The sequence below is a fragment of the Ornithodoros turicata genome, chromosome 7, assembly GCF_037126465.1.
Source record: "Ornithodoros turicata isolate Travis chromosome 7, ASM3712646v1, whole genome shotgun sequence".
In the NCBI taxonomy this organism is placed as follows: Eukaryota; Metazoa; Arthropoda; class Arachnida; order Ixodida; family Argasidae; genus Ornithodoros; species Ornithodoros turicata.
This window is the reverse complement of record NC_088207.1, coordinates 7,250,301-7,262,734: the sequence shown is the minus strand read 5'-3', so window position 1 is coordinate 7,262,734 and position 12,434 is coordinate 7,250,301. Positions and strand designations below refer to the sequence as shown.

Sequence of the window (12,434 nt, the reverse complement as noted above, 5' to 3'; positions counted from 1 at the left end):
CTAGAAAACATTGCAATTCTTCATGCCAGCAGCTATACATCTCGATCAGAAGACATCATTAATGTAACATCGATTAGAAGAAACATGACAACAGAGGACCACGTCGTGCCGGCTGACCTGCGGGACCATGACTACTTCCCAGATTCACGTGAACCCTCAGTTTTTGGAGAGAGGGTGGTAGTGTACATCGCAGGGTATATTGCACGTTACCTACAAGGGTACCTGAAATGTGAGACATGTGTCCCAACGCTAACCATGTCAGATCCAAGGCCATGTCACTCTTTGATACTACGAAGACTGCAAGGTGAAGCTGTCTTTCCGTCACAAGACGTTATTGCCGTTTGTCGAAAATCAGAAAGAGTTCTCCGTGGGGCGCTAAATGAGAAGGGACAGCCGTCGAGCATAGTGTTGCGTGAACTGCTTCCTCGTGTGCTTGAACCCCTTTTTGAAAGTCAAGTGTTTCAATCACTCCGGCAACAACATATGCTTGATCAGGGTCCACTGGAAAATCATTACTATCACATCGTGAAGAGTATAGCACAAAAATACCTCGAGGTACGATTACATCATGCAAGCAGGCAAGCCACTGCTGACTTGCATAGACAGCGCTGCAGGCAGCTTTTCACAAAGTTAACACAGTTTAAGGGGGAGTAATTGAAGTGTTTTGTTTGTTGCAAGAAGCATTGCATTGAGCAGGTACTCAGTATCATGGTTAAGACCAGAGTTCGAGGTAACTCGTTACAAGTAACTCGTTACCGTAACAAAGTTCCTTTTTTTTGGCAACTTGTAACTTAACTCGGTACTTTTGTGCCATGGTAACTTTCAGAGGAACTCGTTTCTTTTTTAGGTAACTTTGCCAGAGTAACTTAAGTTAAGTACCAAGTTACTTTTAATTCACTTTTCACTCACGTCCACATATTTTCTTGCTTTCCCTCCGGTTCATTTATGCCATTTTTTACCATTTCGTGATGCTCAATCAATGACAGTATATTCTATTCAGGGAGTAAGAACTGCTGCCATTGAAATGAAGCTGGCCCGTTGTGTGCCCACAGGGAGCAAGATGCAAAGCGTTCGAATGGACCCCTACCAGAGAAACGTCATCATAATGTTGGTAGACAGAGACAAATCGGAAGGGGAGGGCTGGGTTCCACGAATGGGAACTTGTTTGCTGCCTCCTACTGGAAGAAAAATAGGATAGAAGGTCGCATCCCTTTCTGGGACCATCATAATATCATCAAGACGGAGGCTTTCGGGGTTGACCTTGTTCACCTCTAGCTTCGAGTGTAGTTCAACTTTACCAAATTTGTAGCGGTGTCGAACACTATGACGTCATTTGTTTACAAAAAGGGAGAGGTCTATTGTTGGACATAAATGAAAACGACCTAGTCGTATTGTACTTCTCCGCAGATAACTCAAGGTCTAGCTCAACTGCTCACACGCGCTGCTAATTACCTAACACTATTACCAAATACTATTTACCTATTTTTTGTTCGAAGTAAGGTAAGTGTAAGTAACTCAGTAACTGCAAGTTACATTTCAGGCTGAAGAACATAATTATTAACTGTTATATTTTTCACGGGGTAACTGAATTTGTAACGAGTTATTTATGACGGGCACTTTCTCGATCTATGGTTAAGACCACTTCACAGGTTACTACTGTAACACACTCTGTTCTACTACAGTAATGTATATATTATATAGAGCATCCTTTCATTGTTTTATAGTTTGTAAATATTCCACCCACTTGCCCTTGGGTCATGTTGCCTTGTATATAGTGATACAATACAAACTTCACATAGTGTATGTCAAGAGCAAACGTTGGCTCATGTAAATAGTTTGTTGCTGCTTTTTGTTCTGGGTCTCCCCAGCACTGTTCCTTTAACCTGCGTCAGTAAACACTTCATTTAGTAACTACTGGACTACCAACTTGTCTCTCAAACTTCCTAACCAAGGTTTCAGGAACACCATGTCATGGTAAAACCCGGTAAAGCGATAAACTACTGCGGCTGCCCAACTGACTGAGGTAGGGGACGTTTTTTTTCTTCTTTTTGTGGACACTTCACATTCAGTTTAGGTAAAACACAAAGATGACATACATTCACAACAAGGTTTATTTATCAACGGGCAGCCGGTACCGCGGAAATATTGCGAAGGAATTAGCCGCTGTACGCAACACTTCACCGTGTACTATGAGGCCACATCCATGAGGATCATGTTTTACTGTTGCTGCATTCGATCAAACTTGTCAGTACGATCAAAACATGCTTTTGAATCCAATCACAGAAGCAAAAGTGACATTGTTTACAAACGTGTTCACCGGCGATCATGTGCGCCGCCATTTTACCGATCATGTGAGTGATGACGTTTGCGTAAACGTCAGGCCTGAACCGTCCCACAGTTCTTTGCGCAGGGTTGCACGCTCTTTTCAATGGGAAGGGATACGACAGGGCACCCCTGTGAGCAGTAACGAATCGAGAACATTACGTTTTGACGGTTGCTTTATTGGTGGTCGCCTCATGCTTCTCACCACTGTACCTTGAATCATCCAAAGCGATACATGAAGCGCTTGATGAATGATAAAGCAAATTCCAGGTCCTCGACGCTCAGATCGTTTACCACAGTGCGGTTGGCGCAGAGCTGCACACAAGGAATCCAGTGTTAGTACACAGGGTGCGTCGTGAGAAGATCGTCCAAAATTTTTATAAATCCTTCTTACTTCTTTTCTTCGCGAACTGCACTGTATATAAATTATTTGCGGTATGGCTATTTCGACGTCATACTGTTTCAGCAGCAAGCGACAGCCTTGATGAGATTTCGTAAGTAATATATACTGTTAAAGGGGCACTAAAATGCAAAAAACAAGTTTACTTCAAATTACGTTACACGCTATTCTAATTTCGTACTTGTTATCATAATTCAAAACGTTGATTCCATTACGAAGCTACAATCAAAATTATACCGGACTCAGCAGTGAACGGCGTTTCAGCTGGTGCATCGGTGCTTTTACTACATGCTCCACGTGCACGCGCGTGCCACGCCATGGAGCAGTGAAGGTGTAAAACATAGTGCGCTTTGCGAAGCGGACTGGCGTCTGAAGGACGTGAAGATAAATGTTGTCAGTGGAACATTCGCGAGAACTGTTGTGGGCTACAATTCAGTGAATCGGTATTGAAAAATGCAGCAGTGCGCATTGTGCCGTGCATATACGGAACACTATGATCAGGCCCGTTGCAAATCTACACGGCCAGGATAGCTATGCACGCGCTTCTAATGCTGTCTCATTGGATGCCGCCAATCTATGCCTCCCGGGGATCCCATTCGTTGCCGCCAAAGACGGCTCTCTTTTCATTGCGTTTTTCTTCTAAACAGTAGCGTTGTGTGAACTAATTTTGTTTGAATGATACTAATTGAAACACGGACTTTCATTTGAGAGCAGGTTGTTTTTGCATTTTAGTGCCCCTTTAAGAAAAATGTATCTGTGGTTTAAATTTGAAAGTTGTACAGCAAAGTCCTGAGGTCCCTAATCCGCGAAAATGGAAACCGCAGCGAGCACCCATGGCGCACTATGAGAGATAGGAAAACGCTGGATATTCATGCTTCAAGCGAAGATGTCTGCAGTGACATCTCTCGCTTCGCTCTCCAGGCTAATAGAGCCTGGAGAGCGAACTAAAGTGGTCACTGCGTGCAGGCGCATTCTGCGCATCACGTGTTACTCTGACGTCATTCTGCCATGACGCCATTCTGCGATGTTCTGCTACTTCTACCTTCTGCTATTCTGCGTCTTCCCGGCGTGCCCCTCACCATCCAGATGGCGCCGTTAAAAGTGGACGCAAAATCCATTATGTTGCTAGGTCGTCAGGGAATAGCCTATTCAATCTAATCCAATCCAGTTTCCCGAAAATGTCGGCACCCAGTTAATACAGGTAATATATAGCTTGGATAGCCTGGGGTTAATAGCGAACTGTATTTTGGCTCGTGATTGGCCAGAGAGCTCAAAAAGTGGGTGGAGCTCCAGGTATAGGCATGTTCCATTAATGGCCAGACTCAGGCGCATCACGTGTTACTCTGACGTCACGAATTGGACGTCACGCCGCGCGAGCCGAGCTATGCTCAAAATGTGCAACCATATGAATGAGTATTTTTGCTCCGTATTCACACGTGACGACGGTAGTCGGCCAACCTTTCCGGCACATGACCTTTGTTACGTTCCTGACATTGTTTTATCACGAGAAGGGATTTTCAACTCCTTGCTTAGCATAAATGGCAAAAAGGCGTGTGGACTAGATGGCATCCCAAATCAATTTCTCTTGCGCTACGCAGAGTGGTGTAGTTTCTATCTTGACATAATTTTTAGGAAGTCAATTGAGACAGCGAAGGTTCCGAGACAGTGGAAGCAAGCAAAAATTGTGCCTGTCCCAAAGTCTGGAGATATGCTCAAAGCATCTAATTATCGTCCGGTGTCACTGCTACCTACGTGTGGTAAAATTTTAGAACACTGTATCCATAAACACCTGGTGACATCTCTTGAAGAAAACAATTTTTTCACACCAGCACAACATGGTTTCCGCCAAGGTGTTTCTACTACAACCCAGTTATTACAAACAGTTCACAATCTTGCGGCAACAATTAATTCACGGGGGCAGTCTGACATAATTTTCTTGGATTTGTCGAAGGCGTTCGACAAGGTGCCTCATGATAAGCTATTGTTAAAACTACAAGCTATAATGGGTAACTCAAATCTGACCGCGTGGCTTCAGGACTACCTTGCTGACAGACAGCAGTTGGTACAGATCGGTGAGAGCAGCTCTAACTTGGCTGATGTGGAATCCGGCGTGCCTCAGGGCTCGGTTCTAGGGCCTCTGTTGTTTTTAATTTATCTAAACGATATCACTGAGAATATTCCCGTAAAAATACGTCTTTTTGCTGACGATTGCATAATTTTCACCGAGGTAAATTCTGTATTAGATCAGATTCAGCTTAATGAATGTCTTCGTAGGATTAATGATTGGTGCTTAACATGGCAAATGACTCTCAATTTTCAAAAATGCACATACATGCATGTCACGAGGAAAAGAATACCATTGTCCTTTCAGTATTGTATAGATGGATGTGTTCTATCATGTGTTGATTCCTGTAGATATCTCGGAGTGACGTTGTGCAATGATTTGAGATGGAATAAGCATATTGATACTATCGTGAGAAAGGCAATGGGTAAATTATACTATTTGCGTCGTCATCTTCATCAAGCGTCCACCGCCACAAAATTGAAGGCATACAAGACATATGTACTATCTGCGCTGGATTATGCAAGCATTATTTGGGACCCTTTTACCGCATCCAATATTGATAAATTAGAAGGAGTGCAAAGGAAAGCTTTGCGCTTCGTTTTTAACAAATACAGAAAGCTGGATTCAGTCTCTGAGCTTTACGATAGGGCAGGGCTTGAGTTGCTTAGTTCCCGCAGGAAAATGCAGCGGCTCAGGTTCCTTTACCAAATGATTCACAACAAGTTTAAAATCGACAGCACACTTTACCTGCAGCCTTTCTCTGGCCGAGAAACTAGGCAGTCACGCAGTTTACGTTTTAAACCTTTCAGCGCGAAAAGTGATTGTTTTAAATTTTCTTTCTTCCCGCGGACTGTCCTGGAATGGAACGAGCTACCACAGGCGATAATGAATAGTCCTACGGTTGAGAATTTCTGTAAACTGATAGCGACAGTTCTGAAGTAATGTCTTCTGTTATCTCTTTTTGTTGACCTTGTGTGTTTACCTTAAGTGTATGTATCCCACCCTACTTAGGCTTACTTGTAAGCCAGTAGTATGAATAAATAAAAATAAATAAATGCGGGCGTTCTTCCTGTGTTGTTTCTGCTGCGTTGTGCTTGATTTTCTTTCACCAGGAACGGATGTATTATATATTAGTGGCTATGGTACTGTTTTGTTCAGAGCCTCAATGTGCCATATATGCGGGAGAGATCGGCTCGCAGTTTCCATAAGTATCCGTCGGACGTTCGAGTGCTAGAGATATGGCGCATATAGCTTTGCATAGGAAAGAAAAATTCCAATTATGCTCGCGTCTGCAGCAAGCCTCTCCTTTCCTCTCCTGCGCGTCATTGAAACTCAGTGTCGCTACTCTCAAGCAAAGCTTATTTAGTGAGTCTAGGTTGTGCCATCCACACTTATGTGTCTGCATGCTGCACTCGCCCAAGGTAGGACTGCGGATAATGTTGACCTCCTGGGGTTCTTTACCGTGCGCTGGAAATCTCCGACACGCGATGCTTGAAGTAATGGTTACCCCCCCCCCCCCCCACACACACACATTCCACAGTCTTACGTTGCAGCAGGCAGGAGTTATGGAATACTTGTGTCACTAGCGCGATGTCCACAAAAGTGTACCTCAGCCAGAGCATTACCGAAAGGCCGAGTATACGGCAGTACGTATTTTGATGTGCATAATAGTTGTGTACAAACCTTGAACACGTATAGCACAAGTACTTACAAATACGTTGTCTATAAGCTTAGTGTACGGTGAGCCACCTTCGCTCAGGATGTCGGGCTGCAACTGTAAACCAATGCGATCGTATTTGTGCGTCGAATGAGCGTTTGCTGATGCCTACCTCTTTATCCAGCATCATGTCCCTCATGCAGGAGAATACCTGTTTCAGAGAATAAAATGTCTTTCAGTGCTGTATTGTTGACTCTATGAGATGAGCCACAGAAGATTGTGTACTCATCTTCCTAAACTTTCCCTAACCATTTATCCTGCTTGCTACCCCACTTGTTATTCTTATCTTGCCTATTTCTACCCTTGAGTCAACAACTGAGACAAGTTCTAAAACAATGCCACATTGCTATCGCACTGAAGTGCAGCATCCCATCGTATACTCTCGAGGAGTGCCAACACCACTGTGCTTCACATTTAAACCACCTCACATATCTTACCAATTCCCTCCCCTGGAAAGCTTTCAAATGTTCGGGAAACATAATTTCATTCATACTTACTCACTGAAGTGGAACTTGATGATCCCGTCCCCCACCCTGAAGCCTTTGCACTGCCACTGTTTGAAGAAATTTTGCGGCCCCAAACGTAACCTTTCCCTCCCAAGCCACATGCGGACATAATAGCTCACAATATTCCTAAATTTCGCCTTGCTCCAACAATCACCTCCATGAACAACCCTACACCTATTAAGCCACACTTGATAGACAATTTCTGCGGCGACCAATAGATAGAATCTTTGCTGCTTCTTAACTACTTGCCCGATATGGATCCCCACAGCTTGTTCAAAAGTTAGACTACTTAATCCAAAATATTTTTTGAAGCACAACCACAGGTATGCAGGCACTTTACACTCAAAAATTGCATGTTTTACTGTTTCTGTGCGACTACAAAGTGCGCAGTTCCGTCTACTGGTCTTGCCCCATAAATAGAATCTGTCTTTCACAGGTAGTACTCCATGCCCTATTCTCCACAACAGCGATTTCCTTTTACTATCCAACCAGAAGCTATTCAGTCTTCTCCATCCCTCTCGTGTTATCTGGGGAGAGGAGTTCTCAACTAATTCTTTCCTCAAGTCTTTGTAGATTTCCACGACCTTGCAATCGCCATACTCCTTATTATTGTTTAACTTTTTAAGCTGTACAAGAGCCTGTTTCGCTACTTTGTATATTCTTGGCTGGTTTTCAGACATTGGCACTCTATGATCAATGCTTTCTTGCCTAAAAAGTTTTATGTTAGTGCCCAGCCAAAATCTCGATAACAGTTTCCCGGAACCTTCCTGAGTTAGCATCCTGTAAGTTCCGTGTAACGCGTATGCCTGTGCCAAATGTCGAAAGTCCGGGATTTGCAGGCCACCATCCTCTACTGGAAGCTTTAATCTTTCTTGCGCCACCCACTGAGTCTTTCCACTCCAAATGAAGCTAAAACAACATTTCTCTATTCCTCGGCATACATCCCGAGATGGGTGAATGACCGAGAACAAGTAGGTGTACTTTGGCAACACGATCGCTTTAATGACCTGTGCTCTAGCCATCAATGACATTGCAGGCTCGTCGTGGTCGTTCATAATCTTTTCGACTGCTGCCTTCAAGTAGGACCAATTCTTGCAAGACGCTCCATGCTTATCAAATAGGATACCTAAAATTTTTACTTCCTCAACAACCTTAAGCCCTACATCTCTCCTTGGGTGCTCGCCCCCCATGTACAACATTTTCGATTTCTCTTTGTTAATTTTCGCTCCACTTCTTGTCCCATAATCTTCTAAAACCCGCAATGTGTTCTCCACGTCCTTTTCACTCTGAACAATCATGGACAAGTCGTCTGCATAGGCGACTATTGTCTTTGTCTGTGCCGAGCCAGGTATTCCCACTCCCTTGATTGATGAACACTGATAGAGCTCTCGCAGGAGGCGATCAAATGCCAGTACGTACAAAAGAGGAGAAAGAGGGCAACCCTGCCTTACACCTCTTCTAATAATAAATTCCTTCCCTAGACAACCGTTGATGAGCAACCTGCTCTTGCATCCTCTATACATCGCTCCTATAGTGCTTACTATTTCATTTTCTGCTCCGACTTGTTCTAGCGTTTCCCTCAAAAACGCATGTTTCAACCTATCAAAAGCCTTTTCTTGATCAAAGGCCATTAAAATACTTCGTACGTCCCTCTCCGCTAACCACTGTATTACATCCCTGATTTCCCAAAGTTTGTCCTGTATTTTTCTACCACCGACTGCTGCCCCCTGAAATGGCGATATCCAGTTTTCCATGTTTTTTTGTAGCCTCTTTACTAGAACCTTTGCTAGAATTTTGTAGTCTACGTTTAAAAGTGTTATCGGCCTCCAGGCTCCCAACTGCTCCTTTCGCTGGGGGTCCTTGCACAACAAAGTAACGGTTCCCTCCATAAACTCATCTGGTAATGATCCCTGTCTAGAGAGTTATTAAACACGTTAATCAGAGAGGGACCCAGGAGGTTCCAATAGTGCTTGTAGAACTCAGCAGGCAACCCATCGGGTCCTGGTGCTTTCCTCTTTTTCAGGTTACGGACAACCTGAACAACCTCCTCACAGCTCAGTTCAACACCCCTGTTGCGGGTGGAATCGGAACTGAAACGGTCCGACTCTGTGAGGTCTCCCCCGTACAAGTCTGAGAAGAACTCTCTGGCCATTTCAGCTATTTGTCTCTGACCAGTGATTCTGCTGCCGTTTTTCATTAGAGCCTCCATTGGTGGCTGAGCCGAAGAGAGATGTTTGGAGAGGAGCCTTCGGGAGCACCAGGCTTCCTTCTCAAATTTATTTTTCGCCGCCAAGTACCTTACTGCCTCCCACCGCTCCTCCCTCAGGAGTGCCAGGTGATCGTTGGCAGAAGAAAATGTCACACCGGAAAGAAACCCAGTGCCGGTTTGTTGAAGTTGGCGCAGATGTGCCTGAAGTCTGCATGTCAAAGCACGCTTCTCATGGGCCTTTTTCCGGCCCCAGGCTCTCAGACAGTTCCTGATGTCATCTTTGAGTTTTACCCACCAAGCAAACGTACTGTCACTCTCCCGGACCGCTCTCTCAATTAAGGTCTGTATGTCCGCATGAATTTCTGGACACTGCAGTAATTTGGTGTTCATGCGCCAGGGGTGTCGGGAGCCTGGAAAACCCACTTTTGTCAATTCAACTAAAACTCCCTTATGATCAGATATGTCAATGGTCTCAATCGTCTGAATATTTTCTACATTACACAACAAGTGACTTGACACATAAATTCTGTCTAGTCTACTTCCCCCCAATTTGTTTAGTCGTGTGAACCCATTTCCTCCTCCTCTAGCCAATGTCCAAGCGTCTGCCAACTTAAAAGCATCTATAGCCTGCCGCAACTCTGCGGCTCCAGAAACGTTTTTATGTACACCCGATGATGTATCTTTTGCATCAATTACACAGTTGAAATCACCTCCCACAATGAAACTGTAAGCTCCAATGAAATAGTAAGGAAGCTCATCTCTATAAAACTCCCCCGACTCATTTGCTTTATTTGGCCCATATATATTGATAAGTCTAAGCAACGTGCCATCGTTATCTATGTCTGCGGTTACTATTCTCCCGTGCAGGTCTTTCTCAAACTTGATAACTTTTACCTCTCTTGATTTTAAGAAGATAATGCCGACCCCTCGTGAGTTATGGGTTCCGTAGCTCCAATAAGACAATGTGTTGAAACATCTGTCAAATTCTTTTGCCTCCAGCTGTTTGTGCCAATGCGATTCTTGAATGAATATACAATTCACTCCTAAAAACCTTGCTAGGTCTATGACTTCGTTTTGTTTGACTCTACTTCGAAATCCCCTTACATTAAACGTTAATAATTTGAAAGTCATTGACGAAGTCGGGGAAGGGTTCAAGAAAAACACGTCGGAGAACAGCAATCTCATCTAGACACGCACCTCAGGCGCATTTACCCGCCCTCTTCCTCCTCTTCGATATCCTCCTCCTTTTCAGAGTCATGCCCCTATCATTCTTGTCACTACTGTCACTCACACGTCCTTCACTTTCAGATACCAGAGTAGCTACGCTCTCTCCACTATCCGACGACTCGTTATTTGACCCAGGAGACGCACAAAGCGTTGCGGTGGTAGATGCATCCGACACATTCATTGCGTCATCACTAGAACGATTTTCGAGCACCTCAACTTTCTTTATGTCCACCCTACTACACCCTTCTACATCCTCCGACTCCTCCGTACCCTGGCTTTCGTCATCCTCAGCATCTTGCTTGTTCTGATGCTGAAGCTGATGAACCACTGCACTTTCCTCCTGATTTTCTTTTTCTTCTTTTCCCGCGATATTCTCCTGCATTTCTACGGAATTTTCACCACCATCATCCACATCTACCGAATTTTCCACATCCTGAGCGACACCATTGTTCCCCTCCATGTCCTTGTCCGTGTTTCCCAAACAAGGAAAATTCTCGTCGGAAATCCACGGAGTGTGAACAGGATCAGGAACTCCTCCCCACACCGAAACTCTAACGTCGGCTGGGACGTTCCGTTTCCTCTCCTTTCCTGCCTTACACTTCCCACATTCTCCTTCATAGAAGGAGCCACACCACCGGCATCTGAGGGCCTTACAGTCACGAGCTAAATGATCTGTCGCGTCACACTTAGCACACCTTCGTGTAACCTTCTTTCAGTGCTACACTCTTGAACATGATACCCGAGAGGACTGGCGAGATTACATACAAGCACACATCTCAAAGGATACCTGGGTGTGTTATTTTCTGCGTGCTGCCCAATCTTGCTGGTGCCGAGAGTTTTGAGAAAATGTTTTTGCTCTTTCTAGAAAGGGGCTCGAAGAGTACCCCATATCGACTCCCTTGTAGAAGGTACAGTGCAGGGAATCGGCATTTGAAAGCGTACGCATAACATGCAAATAATACTGCAGAACGCACTCACCACAAGCAAACCAGCAAAAAACACACGCAAAAGTCGTCATTTCGAACCGCCGGCTTCGCATTTCCTGCAAGGGCCCGAACTATTCATAAAACGGAACGTGAAGCTTTGGAGAAATCGATTGGTGGAGATGCATTTTTCATCCTGTTATTCGCTTAACTTAACACGTTGACAGGGTTCAATATATATGATATCGGTAGGACATCAGAACGAAGGTTCTTACACCACATTCAAATGAAAATTCAAATTCAATTATATTAGGGCTTCCTTAAGAATACACATAATCCTAGCCGTGTTGCTAGTGCCAGCCATATTTCTTCTCGTGTTGCGATAAAATACGAGGGACATTGCCGGCCTCCTGCTATAAATATGCGATCGAGTGCTGTTGCAGAGAGTTCTCTAACATGACAGGGCCATTCCTGTTGACTGTGCATCGTATCACACATCGCCTTCTTTGTCAAGAGCCTCAAGGCGGGGTCCCATAGCACGCGACAAGTCACACGCTGCTACAGATTCAGTCGCTGTAGCTACTGTCGTGAGCAGTGGCGTATCCAAGGGGGTTCTGGACGTTCAAACATGCCCCCGAAATGGTAGGTAGTACATTTGGGGAAGGGAAACCAGGTGAAATCCTCCTATTCCGTGTAAAGTGCGCATAGAACCCCTCCAGAAATAGTTTTCTAGCTACGCCGCTTGTCGTGGGTGCAGCTACCCGATAGATTTGCGAAGAGGCAGCAGCTAGCGGGAAAATTAATGTTTTTGAAAGCAACGTTCCTACTTTCTAATTAATTATGCGGCGTACCGGTCTCAGATGGCATGAAATTTCAATTTAACCGCCCCTAGAGAAATAACCACGGAGATAAATTTACACTACTGCAATTTGTTATGATATGTGCGTCTGTGGTGGCGCAGTAGTTCTATCCGTTAACATGCAACGTGCAAGAGATCCTGATCACATGCAGTAATACCACATTCAAGCGGCTGCTTCCCACCTACATGCTCGAAATTTCATGTCA

At 44.5% G+C, this 12,434-nt stretch overlaps 1 protein-coding gene across 1 annotated transcript in view; it reads right to left on the bottom strand.

The window, feature by feature from the left end:
- Window positions 1-2,495: 2,495 nt before the first annotated feature.
- Window positions 2,496-12,434, bottom strand: part of LOC135399489 (uncharacterized) — a 30,747-nt gene continuing 20,808 nt past the window's right edge. Inside the window, exons 4-6 of the mRNA XM_064631250.1 lie at window positions 6,617-6,655; window positions 6,499-6,561; window positions 2,496-2,637 (exon numbers count right to left, since the gene is read on the bottom strand). Coding sequence (XP_064487320.1) covers window positions 2,542-2,637; window positions 6,499-6,561; window positions 6,617-6,655 — 198 coding nt within the window. The 3' untranslated portion in view covers window positions 2,496-2,541. The remainder of the gene's footprint in view (window positions 2,638-6,498; window positions 6,562-6,616; window positions 6,656-12,434) is intronic.